Source organism: Salvelinus fontinalis, chromosome 24 (assembly GCF_029448725.1).
Source record: "Salvelinus fontinalis isolate EN_2023a chromosome 24, ASM2944872v1, whole genome shotgun sequence".
Taxonomy (NCBI): domain Eukaryota; kingdom Metazoa; phylum Chordata; class Actinopteri; order Salmoniformes; family Salmonidae; genus Salvelinus; species Salvelinus fontinalis.
Window position 1 is genome coordinate 44,769,496 of NC_074688.1, and position 23,941 is coordinate 44,793,436.

Genomic DNA, 23,941 nt, shown 5'->3' on the forward strand with positions numbered 1-23,941 from the left:
GTCATTGTGGAATCTGAAAAGACACGTAATCCCGAAAGCATGATCATGTACTTTCTACGTGCACATGCTAAAAGAGAGGAATGAGGTGGGTAGATAACTAAAGTGTGTCATTGTAGCAAACTACATATAAACAAAACAATTAGACCTCTTAAACCGTTCGTTCATATTTGTTCTATTATCTATACAATAGTGCAACATTTAGGAGCTTTTGATTGGGGTATTTTACCTAAAAACATTTAGGCCTAGAAAAAAATTATATATACAATAAAATAAAAACCGAGTGGCCAAAAGGGTGTTTATCATTCCCAAGTGGCTCTGTACGTGAGGAGAGGGTAGACTCCAGCCAAAAGGGTGTTTATCATTCCCAAGTGGCTCTGTAAGTGAGGAGAGGGTAGACTCCAGCCAAAAGGGTGTTTATCATTCCCAAGTGGCTCTGTAAGTGAGGAGAGGGTAGACTCCAGCCAAAAGGGTGTTTATCATTCCCAAGTGGCTCTGTACGTGAGGAGAGGGTAGACTCCAGCCAAAAGGGTGTTAATCATTCCCAAGTGGCTCTGTAAGTGAGGAGAGGGTAGACTCCAGCCAAAAGGGTGTTTATCATTCCCAAGTGGCTCTGTAAGTGAGGAGAGGGTAGACTCCAGCCAAAAGGGTGTTTATCATTCCCAAGTGGCTCTGTAAGTGAGGAGAGGGTAGACTCCAGCCAAAAGGGTGTTTATCATTCCCAAGTGGCTCTGTAAGTGAGGAGAGGGTAGACTCCAGCCAAAAGGGTGTTTATCATTCCCAAGTGGCTCTGTAAGTGAGGAGAGGGTAGACTCCAGCCAAAAGGGTGCGTATCATTCCCAAGTGGCTCTGTAAGTGAGGAGAGGGTAGACTCCAGCCAAAAGGGTGTTTATCATTCCCAAGTGGCTCTGTAAGTGAGGAGAGGGTAGACTCCAGCCAAAAGGGTGTTTATCATTCCCAAGTGGCTCTGTAAGTGAGGAGAGGGTAGACTCCAGCCAAAAGGGTGTTTATCATTCCCAAGTGGCTCTGTAAGTGAGGAGAGGGTAGACTCCAGCCAAAAGGGTGTTTATCATTCCCAAGTGGCTCTGTAAGTGAGGAGAGGGTAGACTCCAGCCAAAAGGGTGCGTATCATTCCCAAGTGGCTCTGTAAGTGAGGAGAGGGTAGACTCCAGCCAAAAGGGTGTTTATCATTCCCAAGTGGCTCTGTACGTGAGGAGAGGGTAGACTCCAGCCAAAAGGGTGCGTATCATTCCCAAGTGGCTCTGTAAGTGAGGAGAGGGTAGACTCCAGCCAAAAGGGTGTTTATCATTCCCAAGTGGCTCTGTACGTGAGGAGAGGGTAGACTCCAGCCAAAAGGGTGCGTATCATTCCCAAGTGGCTCTGTACGTGAGGAGAGGGTAGACTCCAGCCAAAAGGGTGTTTATCATTCCCAAGTGGCTCTGTACGTGAGGAGAGGGTAGACTCCAGCCAAAAGGGTGTTAATCATTCCCAAGTGGCTCTGTAAGTGAGGAGAGGGTAGACTCCAGCCAAAAGGGTGTTTATCATTCCCAAGTGGCTCTGTACGTGAGGAGAGGGTAGACTCCAGCCAAAAGGGTGTTAATCATTCCCAAGTGGCTCTGTAAGTGAGGAGAGGGTAGACTCCAGCCAAAAGGGTGTTTATCATTCCCAAGTGGCTCTGTAAGTGAGGAGAGGGTAGACTCCAGCCAAAAGGGTGTTAATCATTCCCAAGTGGCTCTGTACGTGAGGAGAGGGTAGACTCCGGCCAAAAGGGTGTTTATCATTCCCAAGTGGCTCTGTACGTGAGGAGAGGGTAGACTCCAGCCAAAAGGGTGTTTATCATTCCCAAGTGGCTCTGTACGTGAGGAGAGGGTAGACTCCAGCCAAAAGGGTGTTTATCATTCCCAAGTGGCTCTGTAAGTGAGGAGAGGGTAGACTCCAGCCAAAAGGGTGTTTATCATTCCCAAGTGGCTCTGTACGTGAGGAGAGGGTAGACTCCAGCCAAAAGGGTGTTAATCATTCCCAAGTGGCTCTGTAAGTGAGGAGAGGGTAGACTCCAGCCAAAAGGGTGTTTATCATTCCCAAGTGGCTCTGTACGTGAGGAGAGGGTAGACTCCAGCCAAAAGGGTGTTTATCATTCCCAAGTGGCTCTGTACGTGAGGAGAGGGTAGACTCCAGCCAAAAGGGTGTTTATCATTCCCAAGTGGCTCTGTAAGTGAGGAGAGGGTAGACTCCAGCCAAAAGGGTGTTTATCATTCCCAAGTGGCTCTGTAAGTGAGGAGAGGGTAGACTCCAGCCAAAAGGGTGTTTATCATTCCCAAGTGGCTCTGTAAGTGAGGAGAGGGTAGACTCCAGCCAAAAGGGTGTTTATCATTCCCAAGTGGCTCTGTACGTGAGGAGAGGGTAGACTCCAGCCAAAAGGGTGTTAATCATTCCCAAGTGGCTCTGTACGTGAGGAGAGGGTAGACTCCAGCCAAAAGGGTGTTTATCATTCCCAAGTGGCTCTGTACGTGAGGAGAGGGTAGACTCCAGCCAAAAGGGTGTTTATCATTCCCAAGTGGCTCTGTACGTGAGGAGAGGGTAGACTCCAGCCAAAAGGGTGTTAATCATTCCCAAGTGGCTCTGTAAGTGAGGAGAGGGTAGACTCCAGCCAAAAGGGTGTTTATCATTCCCAAGTGGCTCTGTGAGGAGAGGGTAGACTCCGGCCAAAAGGGTGTTTATCATTCCCAAGTGGCTCTGTACGTGAGGAGAGGGTAGACTCCAGCCAAAAGGGTGTTTATCATTCCCAAGTGGCTCTGTAAGTGAGGAGAGGGTAGACTCCGGCCAAAAGGGTGTGTATCATTCCCAAGTGGCTCTGTACGTGAGGAGAGGGTAGACTCCAGCCAAAAGGGTGTTTATCATTCCCAAGTGGCTCTGTAAGTGAGGAGAGGGTAGACTCCAGCCAAAAGGGTGTTTATCATTCCCAAGTGGCTCTGTAAGTGAGGAGAGGGTAGACTCCAGCCAAAAGGGTGTTTATCATTCCCAAGTGGCTCTGTAAGTGAGGAGAGGGTAGACTCCAGCCAAAAGGGTGCGTATCATTCCCAAGTGGCTCTGTAAGTGAGGAGAGGGTAGACTCCAGCCAAAAGGGTGTTTATCATTCCCAAGTGGCTCTGTACGTGAGGAGAGGGTAGACTCCAGCCAAAAGGGTGTTAATCATTCCCAAGTGGCTCTGTAAGTGAGGAGAGGGTAGACTCCAGCCAAAAGGGTGTTTATCATTCCCAAGTGGCTCTGTACGTGAGGAGAGGGTAGACTCCAGCCAAAAGGGTGTTTATCATTCCCAAGTGGCTCTGTAAGTGAGGAGAGGGTAGACTCCAGCCAAAAGGGTGTTTATCATTCCCAAGTGGCTCTGTACGTGAGGAGAGGGTAGACTCCAGCCAAAAGGGTGCGTATCATTCCCAAGTGGCTCTGTAAGTGAGGAGAGGGTAGACTCCGGCCAAAAGGGTGTTTATCATTCCCAAGTGGCTCTGTACGTGAGGAGAGGGTAGACTCCAGCCAAAAGGGTGTTTATCATTCCCAAGTGGCTCTGTACGTGAGGAGAGGGTAGACTCCAGCCAAAAGGGTGTTAATCATTCCCAAGTGGCTCTGTACGTGAGGAGAGGGTAGACTCCAGCCAAAAGGGTGTTTATCATTCCCAAGTGGCTCTGTACGTGAGGAGAGGGTAGACTCCAGCCAAAAGGGTGCGTATCATTCCCAAGTGGCTCTGTAAGTGAGGAGAGGGTAGACTCCAGCCAAAAGGGTGTTTATCATTCCCAAGTGGCTCTGTAAGTGAGGAGAGGGTAGACTCCAGCCAAAAGGGTGTTTATCATTCCCAAGTGGCTCTGTAAGTGAGGAGAGGGTAGACTCCGGCCAAAAGGGTGTTTATCATTCCCAAGTGGCTCTGTACGTGAGGAGAGGGTAGACTCCAGCCAAAAGGGTGCGTATCATTCCCAAGTGGCTCTGTAAGTGAGGAGAGGGTAGACTCCAGCCAAAAGGGTGTTTATCATTCCCAAGTGGCTCTGTACGTGAGGAGAGGGTAGACTCCAGCCAAAAGGGTGCGTATCATTCCCAAGTGGCTCTGTAAGTGAGGAGAGGGTAGACTCCAGCCAAAAGGGTGTTTATCATTCCCAAGTGGCTCTGTAAGTGAGGAGAGGGTAGACTCCAGCCAAAAGGGTGTGTATCATTCCCAAGTGGCTCTGTAAGTGAGGAGAGGGTAGACTCCGGCCAAAAGGGTGTTTATCATTCCCAAGTGGCTCTGTACGTGAGGAGAGGGTAGACTCCAGCCAAAAGGGTGTTTATCATTCCCAAGTGGCTCTGTAAGTGAGGAGAGGGTAGACTCCAGCCAAAAGGGTGTGTATCATTCCCAAGTGGCTCTGTACGTGAGGAGAGGGTAGACTCCAGCCAAAAGGGTGTTTATCATTCCCAAGTGGCTCTGTAAGTGAGGAGAGGGTAGACTCCAGCCAAAAGGGTGTTAATCATTCCCAAGTGGCTCTGTACGTGAGGAGAGGGTAGACTCCAGCCAAAAGGGTGTTTATCATTCCCAAGTGGCTCTGTAAGTGAGGAGAGGGTAGACTCCAGCCAAAAGGGTGTTAATCATTCCCAAGTGGCTCTGTAAGTGAGGAGAGGGTAGACTCCAGCCAAAAGGGTGTTTATCATTCCCAAGTGGCTCTGTAAGTGAGGAGAGGGTAGACTCCAGCCAAAAGGGTGTTTATCATTCCCAAGTGGCTCTGTACGTGAGGAGAGGGTAGACTCCAGCCAAAAGGGTGTTAATCATTCCCAAGTGGCTCTGTAAGTGAGGAGAGGGTAGACTCCAGCCAAAAGGGTGTTAATCATTCCCAAGTGGCTCTGTAAGTGAGGAGAGGGTAGACTCCAGCCAAAAGGGTGTTTCTAAAAATGAATTCAAAGGCACTCAGCCTAACAAGGTATTTCTTCATTTAATTTCAGTCACAGCCTATATATAGACTATAATGATTTAATACAACAAAATATTGTTAAAATGCTGTGCTCTTAATGTCCCTGACTCGTCTTGCACTTACAAATTCTTCACAATGTATGTCTTTGTAGGCTATAGCCTTGAAATAATTAAAATAGCATAGCCTAAATCATTCATTTTTGTTGCTTCTTAGGCTCCCTGTTTGAAATGACGAGCACTTCTTCCATTCACCCTTTTTCAGGTTAATTAAAATACGTTTCAAAATCACCAAATCATGTGGTTTGGTTTCAATACTTCTAAAACCCAAAATGGTAGGTCCAGGTAGCCACAAAAAAATAGATGAAGTTCTGGTTAAATTCTGATTTTAATGAATGGATCGAAGCAACGCTCCACGAGCGATGAGCGGGATTTCCGACCGCTCAACTCCAACTCACATGCTCTGGTAGGGGATGGTGTCTTGTGGGTAGGGATGTGGTTCTGAACTTGGCTTACATGTAGTACCTTGTTGGGCAGGTGTCTGTGCAGGAGACTGGCCACGCGGTGAGACGTGAGGATGGTGTGGAGGGACGGCCGGTCTTTGGGGTTGGTCTTGAACATTTGTTTGACCAGGTAGTGCAGCTCATAGGGCAGATGTTGAGGAAGAGGAGGGTAGGAACCACGGCACACCTTCATGATCAGACTCTTCCAACTAGGAGCCTGAAACTGAGACGGAGAACAGAGGTTTAGGAGGACTCCTGGAAACACAAGACAGACTGCTACAGCTCCAGACATACAGCTACAGGCTACGGCTCCAGACATACAGCTACAGGCTACGGCTCCAGACATACAGCTACAAGCTACGGCTCCAGACATACAGCTACAGGCTACGGCTCCAGACATACAGCTACAGGCTACGACTCCAGACATACAGCTACAGGCTACGACTCCAGACATACAGCTACAGGCTACGACTCCAGACAGACAGCTACAGGCTACGGCTCCAGACAGACAGCTACAGGCTACGGCTACAGACAGACAGCTACAGGCTACGACTCCAGACATACAGCTACGACTCCAGACAGACAGCTACAGGCTACGCCTCCAGACAGACAACTACAGGCTACGGCTCCAGACATACAGCTACAGGCTACGGCTCCAGACAGACAGCTACAGGCTACGGCTCCAGACAGACAGCTACAGGCTACGGCTCCAGACATACAGCTACAGGCAACGGCTCCAGACAGACAGCTACAGGCTACGGCTCCAGACAGACAGCTACAGGCTACGGCTCCAGACATACAGCTACGACTCCAGACAGACAGCTACAGGCTACGCCTCCAGACAGACAACTACAGGCTACGGCTCCAGACAGACAGCTACAGGCTACGCCTCCAGACAGACAACTACAGGCTACGGCTCCAGACAGACAGCTACAGGCTACGGCTCCAGACATACAGCTACGACTCCAGACAGACAGCTACAGGCTACGCCTCCAGACAGACAGCTACAGGCTACGACTCCAGACAGACAGCTATAGGCTACGGCTCCAGACATACAGCTACAGGCTACGGCTCCAGACAGACAGCTACAGGCTACGGCTCCAGACATACAGCTACGACTCCAGACAGACAGCTACAGGCTACGCCTCCAGACAGACAGCTACAGGCTACGCCTCCAGACAGACAGCTACAGGCTACGACTCCAGACAGACAGCTATAGGCTACGGCTCCAGACATACAGCTACAGGCTACGGCTCCAGACAGACAGCTACGACTCCAGACAGACAGCTACAGGCTCCAGACAGACAGCTACAGGCTCCAGACAGACAGCTACAGGCTACGACTCCAGACAGACAGCTACAGGCTATGGCTCCAGACAGACAGCTACAGGCTACGGCTCCAGACAGACAGCTACAGGCTACGACTCCAGACAGACAGCTACAGGCTACGGCTCCAGACAGACAGCTACAGGCTACGGCTCCAGACAGACAGCTACAGGCTACGGCTCCAGACAGACTGCTACGGCTCCAGACATACAGCTACAGGCTACGGCTCCAGACAGACAGCTACGGCTCCAGACAGACAGCTACGGCTCCAGACAGACAGCTACGGCTCCAGACAGACAGCTACAGGCTACAGCTCCAGACAGACAGCTACAGGCTACGGCTCCAGACAGACAGCTACAGGCTACGGCTCCAGACATACAGCTACAGGCTACGGCTCCAGACAGACAGCTACGGGCTACGACTCCAGACAGACAGCTACGGCTCCAGACAGACAGCGCCAGGCTACAGCTCCAGACAGACAGCTACAGGCTACGACTCCAGACAGACAGCTACGGCTCCAGACAGACAGCTACAGGCTACGGCTCCAGACAGACAGCTACAGGCTACAGCTCCAGACAGACAGCTACAGGCTACGCCTCCAGACAGACAGCTACAGGCTACAGCTCCAGACAGACAGCTACAGGCTACACCTCCAGACAGACAGCTCCAGGCTACGCCTCCAGACAGACAGCTACAGGCTACGCCTCCAGACAGACAGCTCCAGGCTACGCCTCCAGACAGACAGCTACAGGCTACGCCTCCAGACAGACAGCTCCAGGCTACGCCTCCAGACAGACAGCTCCAGGCTACGCCTCCAGACAGACAGCTACAGGCTACGCCTCCAGACAGACAGCTACAGGCTACGGCTCCAGACAGACAGCTACAGGCTACGGCTCCAGACAGACAACTACGGCTCCAGACAGACAGCTACAGGCTACAGCTCCAGACAGACAGCTCCAGGCTACAGCTCCAGACAGACAGCTCCAGGCTACAGCTCCAGACAGACAGCTACAGGCTCCAGACAGACAGCTACAGGCTACAGCTCCAGACAGACAACTACAGGCTACGACTCCAGACAGACAGCTACAGGCTACAGCTCCAGACAGACAACTACGGTTCCAGACAGACAGCTCCAGGCTACGGCTCCAGACAGACAGCTACGGCTCCAGACAGACAGCTACGGCTCCAGACAGACAGCTGCAGACAGACAGCTACACGCTACAGCTCCAGACAGACAGGTACAGGCTACAGCTCCAGACAGACAGCTACAGGCTACAGCTCCAGACAGACAGCTACAGGCTACAGCTCCAGACAGACAGCTACAGGCTATAGCTCTAGACAGACAGCTACGACTCCAGACATACAGCTACAGGCTACGACTCCAGACATACAGCTACAGGCTACGACTCCAGACAGACAGCTACGGCTCCAGACAGACAACTACAGGCTACGGCTCCAGACAGACAGCTACGGCTCCAGACAGACAGCTGCAGACAGACAGCTACACGCTACAGCTCCAGACAGACAGGTACAGGCTACGGCTCCAGACAGACAGCTTCAGGCTACAGCTCCAGACAGACAACTACAGGCTACGGCTTCAGACAGACGCTCTGCTACAGGCCACAGTTCCCTGGGCTGGGACACATGTCCTAATTCAACTCTGCTACAGGCCACAGTTCCCTGGGCTGGGACACATGTCCTAATTCAACTCTGCTACAGGCCACAGTTCCCTGGGCTGGGACACATGTCCTAATTCAACTCTGCTACAGGCCACAGTTCCCTGGGCTGGGACACATACACATGTCCTAATTCAACTCTGCTACAGGCCACAGTTCCCTGGGCTGGGACACATGTCCTAACTCAACTCTGCTGAAGACACAGTCCTTCCCTCACTATGAAACAATGGTTCTTACAGTGGGAGTCAGGAGTCAGCTGAACCACTGTACACACACACAAAATATTTAGACAGACGAGACGGTGTGTGAGAGAGTGTGAGTACCGGGTGTCGCAGGGTGCAGAGCTCGTAGAGGACACAGCCGAGAGACCACACGTCACTGTAACACACACACACACACACAGATGAGAGATGGCATGGGAATCACACATCACTGTAACACACACACACACACACAGATGAGAGATGGTGTGGGAATCACACATCACTGTAACACTGACAGAGTTAACACATCCCTAAGTTTAAAATTGAAACTATTACAAAATGGATCATCCACAAATATATATTATTTCTATACAGTAGATTGTAGGGTTAATCAGAATTATAAACAGGGGTGGTTCGAGTCCTGAATGCTGATTGGCTGAAAGCCGTGATATATCAGATCGTATACCACCGGTATGACAAAACATTTTTACTGCTCTAATTACGTTGGTATCCAGTTTTATAACAGCAATAAGGCACCTCGGGGGAGGTTGTGGTATATGGCCAATATACCACGGCTAAGGGCTGTATCCCGTGTCCTTTAGCCGTGATATATTAACCATCTACCACACCTTCCTCGGGCCTTATTGCTTAAATATAAATCATTGATCAATACAACAGGGATGTACATTGTACAGGTTATTGTGACTCTACCTCTTATTGTTGTACGGCTTACTGTCCCAGATCTCTGGCGAGACATAGTAAGGCGTTCCAACGTACGTGTGAGCATAGGCCTTCGCACTGTGACAGAGAACACAGGACATCGTTCAAAGCGATGAGAAATAACATTTAAAAATTGATTACATACATCAAGTTGGCAAAACATTAAGAACACCTGCTCTTTACCGCGACGTAGACTGACCAGGTGAATCCAGGTGAAAACTACGATCCCTTATTGATGTCACTTGTTATATCCACTTCAAAGCAGCGTAGATGAAGGGGAGGAGACGGGGTTAAAGAAGGATTTTTAATTGAGACATGCCTTGTGTAAATATGCTATTCAGAGGGTGAACGGGCAAGACAAAAGATTTAAGCGCCTTTGAACGGGGGTATGGTAGTAGGTGCCAGGAGCACCGGTTTGTGTCAAGAACTGCAACGCTGCTGGGATTTTCACACTCAACAGTTTCCCGTGTGTATCAAGAATGATCCACCACCCAAAGGACATCCAGCCAACTTGACACAACTGTGGGAAGCATTGGAGTCAACAGGGGCCAGCTTCCCTGTGGAACGCTTACGACACCTTGTAGAGGCCATGCCCCCAAAGGATTGAGGCTGTTCTGAGGTCAAAAAGGGGGGGAGGGGTGGCAACTAGATATTAGGAAGTTGTTCTTAATGTTTTGTCCACTCAAGTGTATAATTATAGTAATATAGAAACAGTATTAGCGCGCGAAGCATCGTCTGGTACCTGTTTAGAACACAGGCTGAGCCAAAGTCACCCAGTTTCACCGTCCCGTTGTCTGTCAGGAAGATATTCTGAGGAGAAACCAGAAGGAAAATCGATGAAAAAAACCTGTACAGTAAAAAAAAAAACGACAGAGCTTCAACTCACACGGAATCCTTCTGTCACTGACCAGATTTAGGAGGTGAAACATGACCTGGGAGAGCTTTAAAATACTTTTCCACGACATAGGCTTACAATACAATAAAGTGGTTCCTCAAAATTCAAAGTTTCGAGCTTATTCCCGCAACAGTTTGTGGTAGAGGATGGCAGATGGCGGCAGATGGCGTCATTCTGTCATTGCGCCACACAAGGGTGAGTTAGAACGCTGGTCTAAACCGGTGGGGGAAATTTGGGGGATTTTTCACAACCTAGCCGAGCTATTAGAATATCCTTCTGTAAATTAACGGTGTGAATGTTTCAGTCTGAGAGTCTCTCTCCTCTTGCACTAGACTCCTGCATCAGGCCAACAACAACAACAAAAAATTGCTTGCGGGTGTTTCCCGGAGTTGAGAGAGAGAACTTGGGTAAATAACAATGGAGCAATTACACTTGACATGTGGACTGACAAAAATATATATATATATACAATGCTCAAAAAAATAAAGGGAACACTTAAACAACACAATGTAACTCCAAGTCAATCACACTTCCGTGAAATCAAACTGTCCACTTAGGAAGCAACACTGATTGACAATAAATTTCACATGCTGTTGTGCAAATGGAATAGACAAAAGGTGGAAATTATAGGCAATTAGTAAGACACCCCCCAAAAAGGAATGGTTCTAAGTGGACAGTTTGATTTCACAGAAGTGTGATTGACTTGGAGTTACATTGTGTAGTTTAAGTGTTCCCTTTATTTTTTTGAGCAGTGTATATATTTTTGAATAAAGTAGTCTAACGCAAATGAAGGCATCAAATTGTTGCTTACTGAAACACCCAAAGTCATCCAATTGTTATAGCAGGATTTTTGAAAAATATTGTTCATTATTTACCACCCTGCATACCACTGCTGGCTTGCTTCTGAAGCTAAGCAGGGTTGGTCCTGGTCAGTCCCTGGATGGGAGACCAGATGCTGCTGGAAGTGGTGTTGGAGGGCCAGTAGGAGGCACTCTTTCCTCTGGTCTTATAAAATATCCCAATGCCCCAGGGCAGTGATTGGGGACATTGCCCTGTGTAGGGTGCCGTCTTTCGGATGGGACGTTAAACGGGTGTCCTGACTCTCTGAGGTCATTAAAGATCCCATGGCACTTATCGTAAGAGTAGGGGTGTTAACCCCAGTGTCCTGGCTAAATTCCCAATCTGGCCCTCAAACCATCATGGTCACCTAATAATCCCCAGTTTACAATTGGCTCATTCATCCCCCTCCTCTCCCCTGTAACTATTCCCCAGGTCGTTGCTGCAAATGAGAATGTGTTCTCAGTCAACTTACCTGGTAAAATAACGGTAAAATAAAAAATAAAAATAAAAAAATGTACAAAGTATTCTTCAGGCACATTCTCCCCTTCAAGAGAAATGTACATGAAAATGTCAAAAACAAAATGGAAGCAACAGGACGATAAAACGTCATGTCTGCAACTCACACTGTGACCTTTAAAAGGAAATATGTGTGTTGCCGATCAGAAACAGTAGCTATGTAAAAACTCCTTACCTTGGACTTGAGATCCCTGTGTAAGACCCGTTTGTCATGGATGTACATCGTACCAGAACACATCTGAGCAAACCACTTCAGAATCTAGTAACACATAGACATGAAATACAGTCTGAGTGGGATCCTGTTTCAGAGAATACACAAATTAGGGACTAACTGACAGTTACGGATGGAGACCATTAATGGAAATAAATAACTGTCATAGGACTGGACTCTTTGTATTTTTCACCCTTTTTTTTCTCCCCAATTTCGTGGTATTCAATTGGTAGTTACAGTCTTGTCTCATCGCTGCAACTCCCGTACGGACTCGGGAGAGGCGAAGGTCGAGAGCCATGCGTCCTCCGAAACAACACCCAACCAAGCCGCACTGCTTCTTGACACAATGCCCATCCAACCCGGAAGCCAGCCGCACCAATGTGTCAGAGGAAACACCGTACACCTGGCGACCTGGTCAGTGTGCGCTGTGCCCGGCCCGCCACAGGAGTCGCTAGTGTGCGATGACACAAGGATATCCCTGCCGGCCAAACCCTTCCTAACCCGGACGACGCTGGGCCAATTGTGCGCCGCACCATGGGCCTCCCGGTCGCGGCCGGCTGCGACAGAACCTGGACTCGAACCCAGAATGTCCGGTGGCACAGCTAGCACTGCGATGCAGTGCCTTAGACCACTGCACCACTCGGAAGGCAGGACTGGACTCTTAACAATGTGATGAAACTGTGTTGCCCTTTGCTAAAACAAGTAAGGTGTTGTAGCAAACAATGAATCGAATGGACTTGGATCGGCTGCCTGGTATTGTGTGTAATAATTTATACCATAACCGCTACACACAGCCTACATCATTGTCACCATATTAGCTGGCTCATCATATTAGTAGGCAGAGTTGCAAAGAAAAAGCCATATCTCAGACTGGCCAATAAAACGAAAAGATTAAGATGGGCAAAAGAACACAGACACTGGACAGAGGAACTCTGCCTAGAAGGCCAGCATCCCGGAGTCGCCTCTTCACTGCTGACGCTGAGACTGGTGTTTTGCGGGTACTATTTAATGAAGCTATCAGTTGAGGACTTGTGAGGCGTCTGTTTCTCAAACTAGACACTCTAATGTACTTGTCCTCTTACTCAGTTGTGCACCGGGGCCTCCAACTCCTCTTTCTATTCTGGTTAGAGCCAGTTTGCGCTGTTCTGTGAAGGGAGTAGTACACAGTGTTGTATGAGATCTTCAGTTTCTTGGTAATTTCTCACATGGAATAGCCTTCATTTCTCAGAACAAGAATAGACTGACGAGTTTCAGAAGAAAGTTATTTGTTTCTGGCTATTTTGAGCCTGTAATCGAACCCACAAATGCTGATGCTCCAGATACTCAACTAGTCTAAAGAAGGCCAGTTTTGTTGCTTCTTTAATCAGACCAACAGTTTTCAGCTGTGCTAACATCATTGCAAAAGGGTTTTCTAATGATCAATTAGCCTTTTAAAATTATAAACTTGGATTATCTAACACAATGTGCCATTAGAACACAGGAGTGATGGTTGCTGATAATGGGCCTCTGTACGCCTATGTAGATATTCCATTAAATCAACCGTTTCCAGCTACAATAGTCATTTACAACATTAACAATGTCTACACTGTATTTCTGATCAATTTGATGTTATTTTAATAGATAAAAAAAAGTTGCTTTTCTTTCAAAAACAAGGACATTTCTATGTGACCCCAAACTATTGAACGGTCGTGAAAATATATATATTTTTTGCTATTCGAATGGTTATTACGAAGACCACGGTCATTTGGCTGGCCAATTACAGTCACCCAAAATTCCATGTTCGTCACAGCCTTACCAGTTAGTTTGTACCAGTTTGTGTTTTCAAAACAGTGGGTAACCATTTACTGGTCTACTATTAGAGATTTGCATTTGGCTGAGTTAGCGAATTACCTAATGAATCCTATGAATTGATTAATGAAGGTGTCCTACTGTATCCTGTGAGAACAGCGTGTTTTTCTGTTGCTGTATCTTCTGGAGTAGGTCTCCACCACCACAGAACTCCATTACTATGTAGAGGAGGCCGTCACCTACAGGAGACAAGACACTCTACTTTATCTGGAAGGGTTTTCTATATACAGACTTCACATTCATAAGCCACACATACCCGATTACATACATAAGCAGAGCAAAAGCATTCGACTGGGCACAGACGTCAGTTCAACGTCTAGATTTGATTTACATTTGGTTGAGTTGTCAACTAACGTGAATTTAACATGAAATCAACCAAAAAATGACACCATGTCATTGGATTTAGGTTAAAAGTTGGTTGAAAAAATTATATACAATGCCCTTACTGATGACTTTTCAAATCTAAATCAGTTTTTCCCATGTTGATTCAATGTTATCTCATTACATTTTGTTGTTGAAATGACGTGGAGAAACAACGTTAATTCAACCAGTTTTTGCCCAGTGGGATTACATTAATCTGACAAGGATGGCAGTATCAAAGCAGTTGCATTTCAAAATCAAGATAACCTCAGTGAAATTGTCTACCTTCAAAAGAGTCCCTGAAGGCCACTATGCTGGGATGTTTCATCCTGGACAGGAGTACAGCTTCTCTTCTGGTGTTTGCCATCTTGGATTGTGTCTGAAAAAGACAGTTATTACTTGAATACATTTTTTATTTAACCTTTATTTAACTAGGCAAGTTAGTTAAGAACAAATTCTTATTTAAATGACGGCCTACCAAAAGGCATCCTGCGGGGACAGGAGCCTGGGATTTAAAGAAATATAAATAAATACAATATAAATATAAATATAGGACAAAACACACATCACAACAAGAGAGACAACACAACACTACATAAAGAGAGACACCACAACACTACATAAAGAGAGACACCACAACGTTACATAAAGAGAGACCTAAGACAACACAGCATGGTAGCAACACATGACAACACAGCATGGTAGCAACACAGCATGACAACAACATAGTAGCAACACATGACAACAACATAGTAGCAACACAGCATGACAACAACATGGTAGCAACACAGCATGACAACAACATGGTAGCAACACAGCATGACAACAACATGGTAGCAACACAACATGACAACAACATGGTAGCAACACAACATGACAACAACATGGTAGCAACACAACATGACAACAACATGGTAGCAACACAACATGACAACAACATGGTAGCAACACAACATGGCAGCAGGACAACATGGTAGCAACACAGCATGACAACACAGCATGACAACAACATGGTAGCAACACAACATGACAACAACATGGTAGCAACACAGCATGACAACAACACAGCATGACAACAACACAACATGGTAGCAACACAACTTGGCAACAACACAACATGGCAACAACATGGTAGCAACACAACATGGCAACAACATGGTAGCAACACAGCATGACAACAACATGGTAGCAACACAGCATGACAACAACACAGCATGACAACAACACAACATGGCAAAAACATGGTAGTAACACAACATGGCAACAACATGGTAGTACCACAACATGGCAACAACATGGTAGCAACACAACATGACAACAACATGGTAGCAACACAACATGGCAAAAACATGGTAGCAACACAACATGGCAACAACATGGTAGCAACACAACATGGTAGCAACACAACATGGCAACAACATGGTAGCAACACAACATGGCAAAAACATGGTAGCAACACAACATGGCAACAACACAACATGGCAACAACATGGTAGTAACACAACATGGCAACAACATGGTAGCAACACAACATGACAACAACATGGTAGCAACACAACATGGCAAAAACATGGTAGCAACACAACATGGCAACAACATGGTAGCAACACAACATGGCAACAACATGGTAGCAACACAACATGGCAACAACACAACATGGCAACAACATGGTAGCAACACAACATGGCAACAACATGGTAGCAACACAACATGGCAACAACATGGTAGCAACACAACATGGCAACAACATAGTAGCAACACAACATGACAACAACATGGTAGCAACACAACATGGCAACAACATAGTAGCAACACAACATGGCAACAACACAACATGGCAACAACATGGTAGCAACACAACATGTTACAAACATTATTGGAACAAAGGGCAAGAACATAGAGGCAACAATACATCACGTGATGCAGCCACAACTGTCAGTAAGTGAAAGAGTGTGATTGAGTCTTTGAATGAAGAGATTGAGATAAAACTGTCCAGTTTGAGTGTTTGTTGCAGCTCGTTCCAGTCGCTAGCTGCAGCGAACTGAAAAGAGGAGCGACCCAGGGATGTGTGTGCTTTGAGGACCTTTAACAGAATGTGACTGGTAGAACGGGTGTTGTATGTGGAGGATGAGGGCTGCAGTATGTATCTCAGATAGGGGGGAGTGAGGCCTAAGAGGGTTTTATAAATAAGCATCAACCAGTGGGTCTTGCGACAGGTATACAGAGATGACCAGTTTACAGAGGAGTACAGAGTGCATTGATGTGTCCTATAAGGAGCATTGGTGGCAAATCCGATGGCCGAATAGTAAAGAACATCTAGCCGCTCGAGAGCACCCTTACCTGCCGATCTATAAATTATGTCTCCGTAATCTAACTTGGGTAGGATGGTCATCTGAATCAGGGTTAGTTTGGCAGCTGGGGTGAAAGAGGAGCGATTACGATAGAGGAAACCAAGTCTAGATTGAACTTTAGCCTGCAGCTTTGATATGTGCTGAGCTGGTCCAGTGTTAAGAAGCCACGAAGAAGAAGGCTCAGCAGCAAGAAGACGCATCTGGCTCAGATGTAGTTATTATGATGAATGCACACATGTAGGTTAGCGCCAAAAGGAAAACATGCTAAGTAATATAGCTAGATATCCAGGTATATTGAAAGCAGGTGCGTCAACACAGTAGGTCCGGGACAATACCAGTATCGCGATACTCGTTAGTATGACGGCAAGGAAACAAAAACACGAAGCGGATTTCACTTCGGGAAATGATGGAAACAAATATAATTAAGTTGTCATCTAGAGTCACATTTACTTATTTTCCAAGCTTCAGCACAACAATATTTTACATAGTTTTTTTTTTTAACGGACCAAAGAGTCTGCTTCCCTAACATAGGTGTGGTTCCTGAGTTAAGAAATTAACATCATGTTTAGGGTATATGTATAAAAATGCAGGGCAGGTCATTATTTTTGACTACCACGGCTGTTATGTTGCCCTGCAAGATTTTTTTTTGTCACAAACAACCTCAGATCCTCAAAAGGTTTTACAGCTACACCATCGACAGCATCCTGTCGGGTTGCGTCACCGCCTTGTATGGCAACTGTTCGGCTTCCGACCGCAAGGCACTACAGAGGGTAGTGTGTATGGCCCAGTATATCACCGGGGCCAAGCTTCCTGCCATGCCAGGCGGTGTGAGAGGAAGGGCCCAAAAATTGTCAAAGACTCCAGCCACCATAGTCATACAGTTGAAGTCGGAAGTTTACATACACCTTTGCCAAATACATTTAAACTAAACTTTGCACAATTCCTGACATTTAATCCTAGTAAAAATGCCTTGTGTTAGGTCAGTTAGGATCACCACTTTATTTTAAGAATGTGAAATGTCAGAATAATAGTAGAGAGAAGTATTTATTTCAGCTTTTATTTTTTTCATCACATTCCCAGTGGGTCAGAAGTTGACATACACTCAATTAGTATTTGGTAGCATTGCCTTTAAATTGTTTAACTTGGGTCAAACGTTTTGGGTAGCCTTGCACAAGCTTCCCACAATACGTTGGGTGAATTTTGGCCTATTCCTCCTGACAGAGCTGGTGTAACTGAGTCAGGTTTGTAGGCCTCCTTGCTCGCACACGCTCGCACACACTTTTTCAGTTCTTCCCACACATTTTCTATAGGATTGAGGTCAGGGCTTTGTGATGGCCACTCCAATACCTTGACTTTGTTGTCCTTAAGCCATTTTGCAACAACTTTTGAAGTATGCTTGGGGTCATTGTCCATTTGGAAGACCCATTTGCAACCAAGCTTTAACTTCCTGACTGATGTCTTGAGATGTTGCTTCAATATATCCACATAATTTTCCATCCTTATGATGCCATCTATTTTGTGACGTGCACCAGACCCTCCTGCAGCAAAGCACCCCCACAACATGCTGCCACACCCGTGCTTCACGGTTGGGATGGTGTTCTTTGGCTTGCAAGCCTCCGCCATTTTCCTCCAAACCTAACGATGGTCATTATGGCCAAACAGTTCTACTTTTTCAGACCAGAGAATATTTCTCTAAAAAGTACAATCTTTGTCCCCATGTGCAGTTGCAAACTGTAGTCTGGCGTTTTTAATGGCGGTTTTGTAGCAGTGGCTTCTTCCTTGCTGAGCGGCCTTTCAGGTAATGTCGATATAGGACTCGTTTTACTGTGGATATAGATACTTTTGTACCTGTTTCCTCCAGTATCTTCACGAGGTCCTTTGCTGTTGTTCTGGGATTGATTTGCACTTTTCGCACCAAAGTGCGTTCTTCTCTAGGAGACAGAACGCGTCTCCTTCCTGAGCGGTATGACGACTGCGTGGTACCATGGTGTTTCAGGCGTTTGGAAATTGCTCCCAAGGATTAACTAGCCTTGCTGATTTCTTTTGATTTTTCCATGATGTCAAGCAAAGAGGCAGTGAGTTTGAAAGTAGGCCTGAAATACATCCACAGGTACACTCCTTATTGACTCAAATTATGTCAATTAGCCTATCAGAAGCTTCTAAAGCCATGACATAATTTTCTGGAATTTTCCAAGCTGTATAAAGGCTCAGTCAACTTAGTGTATGTACACTTCTGACCCACTGGAATTATGATACAGTGAATTTTAAGTGAAATAATCTGTCTGTTAACAATTGTTGGAAAAATTACTTGTGTCATGCACAAAGTAGATGTCCTAACCGACTTGCCAAAACTATATTTAACAAGAAATTTGTGGAGTGGTTTAAAAAACGAGTTTAAATGACTCCAACATAAGTGTATGTAAACTTCTGACTTCAACCGCACGGCAAGCGGTACCAGAGCGCCAAGTCTAGGTCCAAGAGGCTTCTAAACAGCTTCTACCCCCCAAGCCGTAAGAGTCCTGAACAGCTAGTCAAATGGCTACCCAGGGTATTTGCATTTCCCCCCCTTTATGCTGGTGCTACTCTGTTATTATCTATGCATAAGTCACTTTAATAACTCTACCTACATGTACAGTACATATTACCTCAATTACCTCGACTAATCGACTTTGACTCTGTACCGGTACCCCCTGTATATAGCCCCTCTATTGTTATTTAATGTCTGCTGCTCTTTCATTATTTGTTATTCTCATCTCTTACCTTTTTTTTTTTTTTTTATATATAGGTATTTTAGGTATTTTCTTAAAACTGCATTGTTGGTTAACAGCTTGTAAGTAACATTTCACTGTAAGGTTGTTGTATTCGGCGCATGTGACAAATAACATTTGATTTGAAGTGGTCACTGAATGGTTTGACGAGCATGAAAACGATGTGAACCGTATGCCACGGTCACCTGATCAGTCACCTGATCTCAACCCAATCGAACACTTCTGGGAAATTCAGGAGCGACGGCTGAGTCAGCGTTTTCTCCACCAACATCAACAAAACACCAAATTATGGAATTTCACGAGGAGGAATTGGGTGTTGCATCCCTCCAATAGAATTCCAGACACTTGGAGAACCTATGACAAGGTGCACTGAAGCTGTGCTGGCTGCTCGTAGTGGATCTACATCCTGTTAGGACACTATGTTGGTGTTTCCTTTGCTTTGCCAATTACCTGTATACTGTATTCCTTTTTTTAATGGTAATAGTAACCTACCTTTGGGAGTAGGATCTCTTTCATGACATAGTTCTCATGGTTGATTCTGGATTGGACGAGTAGTGCTCGACCAAAGGACCCTTCACCTATTACTTTATGGACCGAGTAGCCATCCATTGTCACACTGGGATTGACCTGAAAGAATAATAATATATTACAAGAAAGCATTTACAATCCATGTGTATGTTGTTGTTTTGGATTTATACTAGCCATCTCAAACATCGGCCTGTCTTTATCACCCAATGTTTGTACCATGTTGTGTTGCTACCACGTTGTGCTGCTGCCATGTTGGGTTGCTACCATGCTATGTTTTCATGTGTTGCTGCCATGCTGTTTGTTGTTTTAGGTCTCTCTTGTCGTGATGTGTTTTGTCCTATATATTTTTTGTTGTATTTTTTATCCCAGCCCCCGTCACTGTAGGAGGCCTTTTGGTAGGCCGTCATTGTAAATAAGAACTTGTTCTTTAACTGATTTGCCTAGTTAAATAAAGTTTAAATAAATAAAGAATAACATCACTTTATTTATAAAGTGGTCAGTCAATTTGACTTGCTGGCTTGGGGTATCACCTGACAGTTGAGCCAAAGATAGGTTACTAGCCAAACGTTTCACCTTCTATTTCAGGTTGAGCTGACAGTCTGATAATGAAACAAGAAACTGTGTAACCACTGTATACAATCTTGTTCACTAACGTAATCAAATATTGAATACACGAGGTAAAAAAAAAAATGCTGACGTGTCGTTTATAGCTTGGTAAGTAACGTAAATAAAATGCTGTTTTTACATACTTCTCTGGTGGGATTGTATCAATATTATCCGCGTGTGTGCGGTATTCTTTGTCCACCGCTCTGCTTCCGTATTATTGTATGACGTTTCCCAGGCGTAGTCCTTTTAAAGACATGCTCTAATATCATTCAGCCACTAGATGGCGGTAGAAGTACAGTTATACATCCAGTGTGTAAACAGTATATTTGAGCGTTTTTTACACTAATGTAATTTAGTTACAAGTCATGAAATGGTTGCAGAAAAGTAATTTCCATCTTACCTTAAGTATGATTAATTACTCAGTGATAAGATTTTAGCCTAAATGAGGAGCCCTGTCTCTCTGATATAGGGCGGCAGGTAGCCTAAATGAGGAGCCCTGTCTATCTGATGTAGGGCGGCAGGTAGCCTAAATGAGGAGCCCTGTCTATCTGATGTAGGGCGGCAGGTAGCCTAAATGAGGAGCCCTGTCTATCTGATGTAGGGCGGCAGGTAGCCTAAATGAGGAGCACTGTCTCTCTGATATAGGGCGGCAGGTAGCCTAAATGAGGATCCCTGTCTATCTGATATAGGGCGGCAGGTAGCCTAAATGAAGAGCCCTGTCTGTCTGATGTAGGGCGGCAGGTAGCCTAAATGAAGAGCCCTGTCTGTCTGATGTAGGGCGGCAGGTAGCCTAAATGAAGAGCCCTGTCTATCTGATGTAGGGCGGCAGGTAGCCTAAATGAGGAGCCCTGTCTGTCTGATGTAGGGCGGCAGGTAGCCTAAATGAGGAGCCCTGTCTGTCTGATGTAGGGCGGCAGGTAGCCTAAATGAGGAGCCCTGTCTATCTGATGTAGGGCGGCAGGTAGCCTAAATGAGGAGCCCTGTCTATCTGATGTAGGGCGGCAGGTAGCCTAAATGAGGAGCCCTGTCTATCTGATATAGGGCGGCAGGTAGCCTAAATGAGGAGCCCTGTCTCTCTGATATAGGGCGGCAGGTAGCCTAAATGAGGAGCCCTGTCTATCTGATGTAGGGCGGCAGGTAGCCTAAATGAGGAGCCCTGTCTATCTGATGTAGGGCGGCAGGTAGCCTAAATGAGGAGCCCTGTCTATCTGATGTAGGGCGGCAGGTAGCCTAAATGAGGAGCACTGTCTCTCTGATATAGGGCGGCAGGTAGCCTAAATGAGGATCCCTGTCTATCTGATATAGGGCGGCAGGTAGCCTAAATGAAGAGCCCTGTCTGTCTGATGTAGGGCGGCAGGTAGCCTAAATGAAGAGCCCTGTCTGTCTGATGTAGGGCGGCAGGTAGCCTAAATGAAGAGCCCTGTCTATCTGATGTAGGGCGGCAGGTAGCCTAAATGAGGAGCCCTGTCTGTCTGATGTAGGGCGGCAGGTAGCCTAAATGAGGAGCCCTGTCTGTCTGATGTAGGGCGGCAGGTAGCCTAAATGAGGAGCCCTGTCTATCTGATGTAGGGCGGCAGGTAGCCTAAATGAGGAGCCCTGTCTATCTGATGTAGGGCGGCAGGTAGCCTAAATGAGGAGCCCTGTCTATCTGATATAGGGCGGCAGGTAGCCTAAATGAGGATCCCTGTCTCTCTGATATAGGGCGGCAGGTAGCCTAAATGAGGAGCCCTGTCTATCTGATATAGGGCGGCAGGTAGCCTAAATGAGGATCCCTGTCTATCTGATATAGGGTGGCAGGTAACCTAAATGAGGATCCCTGTCTCTCTGATATAGGGCGGCAGGTAGCCTAAATGAGGATCCCTGTCTATCTGATATAGGGTGGCAGGTAACCTAAATGAGGATCCCTGTCTCTCTGATGTAGGGCGGCAGGTAGCCTAAATGAGGATCCCTGTCTCTCTGATATAGGGCGGCAGGTAGCCTAAATGAGGAGCCCTGTCTATCTGATGTAGGGCGGCAGGTAGCCTAAATGAGGAGCCCTGTCTATCTGATATAGGGCGGCAGGTAGCCTAAATGAGTAGCCCTGTCTATCTGATATAGGGCGGCAGGTAGCCTAAATGAGGATCCCTGTCTATCTGATATAGGGCGGCAGTTAGCCTAAATGAGGATCCCTGTCTATCTGATATAGGGCGGCAGGTAGCCTAAATGAGGATCCCTGTCTATCTGATGTAGGGTGGCAGGTAACCTAAATGAGGATCCCTGTCTCTCTGATGTAGGGCGGCAGGTAGCCTAAATGAGGAGCCCTGTCTGTCTGATGTAGGGCGGCAGGTAGCCTAAATGAGGATCCCTGTCTCTCTGAATTAGGGTGGCAGGTAGCCTAAATGAGGAGCCCTGTCTGTCTGATGTAGGGCGGCAGGTAGCCTAAATGAGGAGCCCTGTCTATCTGATATAGGGCGGCAGGTAGCCTAAATGAGGAGCCCTGTCTGTCTGTTGTAGTGCGGCAGGTAGCCTAAATGAGGAGCCCTGTCTATCTGATATAGGGCGGCAGGTAGCCTAAATGAGGAGCCCTGTCTATCTGATGTAGGGCGGCAGGTAGCCTAAATGAGGAGCCCTGTCTATCTGATATAGGGCGGCAGGTAGCCTAAATGAGGATCCCTGTCTATCTGATATAGGGCGGCAGGTAGCCTAAATGAGGATCCCTGTCTATCTGATGTAGGGCGGCAGGTAGCCTAAATGAGGAGCCCTGTCTATCTGATATAGGGTGGCAGGTAGCCTAAATGAGGATCCCTGTCTATCTGGTGTAGGGCGGCAGGTAGACTAAATGAGGAGCCCTGTCTATCTGATGTAGGGCGGCAGGTAGCCTAAATGAGGAGCCCTGTCTATCTGATATAGGGTGGCAGGTAGCCTAAATGAGGAGCCCTGTCTGTCTGATGTAGGGCGGCAGGTAGCCTAAATGAGGAGCCCTGTCTATCTGATGTAGGGCGGCAGGTAGCCTAAATGAGGAGCCCTGTCTGTCTGATGTAGGGCGGCAGGTAGCCTAAATGAGGAGCCCTGTATCTGATATAGGGTGGCAGGTAGCCTAAATGAGGAGCCCTGTATCTGATGTAGGGTGGCAGGTAGCCTAAATGAGGAGTCCTGTCTATCTGATGTAGGGCGGCAGGTAGCCTAAATGAGGAGTCCTGTCTATCTGATGTAGGGCGGCAGGTAGCCTAAATGAGGAGCCCTGTCTGTCTGATATAGGGCGGCAGGTAGCCTAAATGAGGAGCCCTGTCTGTCTGATATAGGGCGGCAGGTAGCCTAAATGAGGAGCCCTGTCTATCTGATATAGGGCGGCAGGTAGCCTAAATGAGGAGCCCTGTCTATCTGATGTAGGGCGGCAGGTAGCCTAAATGAGGAGCCCTGTCTATCTGATGTAGGGCGGCAGGTAGCCTAAATGATGATCCCTGTCTATCTGATATAGGGCGGCAGGTAGCCTAAATGAGGAGCCCTGTCTATCTGATATAGGGCGGCAGGTAGCCTAAATGATGATCCCTGTCTATCTGATATAGGGCGGCAGGTAGCCTAAATGAAGAGCCCTGTCTATCTGATGTAGGGCGGCAGGTAGCCTAAATGATGATCCCTGTCTATCTGATATAGGGCGGCAGGTAGCCTAAATGAGGATCCCTGTCTTTCTGAT

General features: G+C 46.8%; 1 protein-coding gene across 4 annotated transcripts in view; it reads right to left on the bottom strand.

Moving 5' to 3' along the window:
* nek3 (NIMA related kinase 3) overlaps positions 1-20,804 on the bottom strand; it is a 47,510-nt gene extending 26,706 nt beyond the window's left edge. The window contains exons 1-9 of one of the 4 annotated variants that reach the window (XM_055880780.1): positions 20,412-20,804; positions 19,627-19,761; positions 14,301-14,394; positions 13,737-13,834; positions 11,772-11,855; positions 10,088-10,155; positions 9,337-9,423; positions 8,746-8,800; positions 5,435-5,644 (exon numbers count right to left, since the gene is read on the bottom strand). In XM_055880780.1, coding sequence (XP_055736755.1) covers positions 5,435-5,644; positions 8,746-8,800; positions 9,337-9,423; positions 10,088-10,155; positions 11,772-11,855; positions 13,737-13,834; positions 14,301-14,394; positions 19,627-19,743 — 813 coding nt within the window. In that variant the 5' untranslated portion in view covers positions 19,744-19,761; positions 20,412-20,804. Of the gene's footprint in view, positions 1-5,434; positions 5,645-8,745; positions 8,801-9,336; positions 9,424-10,087; positions 10,156-11,771; positions 11,856-13,736; positions 13,835-14,300; positions 14,395-14,493; positions 14,518-16,355; positions 17,247-19,626; positions 19,762-20,411 lie in introns of those variants that run through there. The other 3 variants (XM_055880781.1, XM_055880782.1, XM_055880783.1) reach the window with 3 other exon arrangements.
* Positions 20,805-23,941: the final 3,137 nt, after the last annotated feature.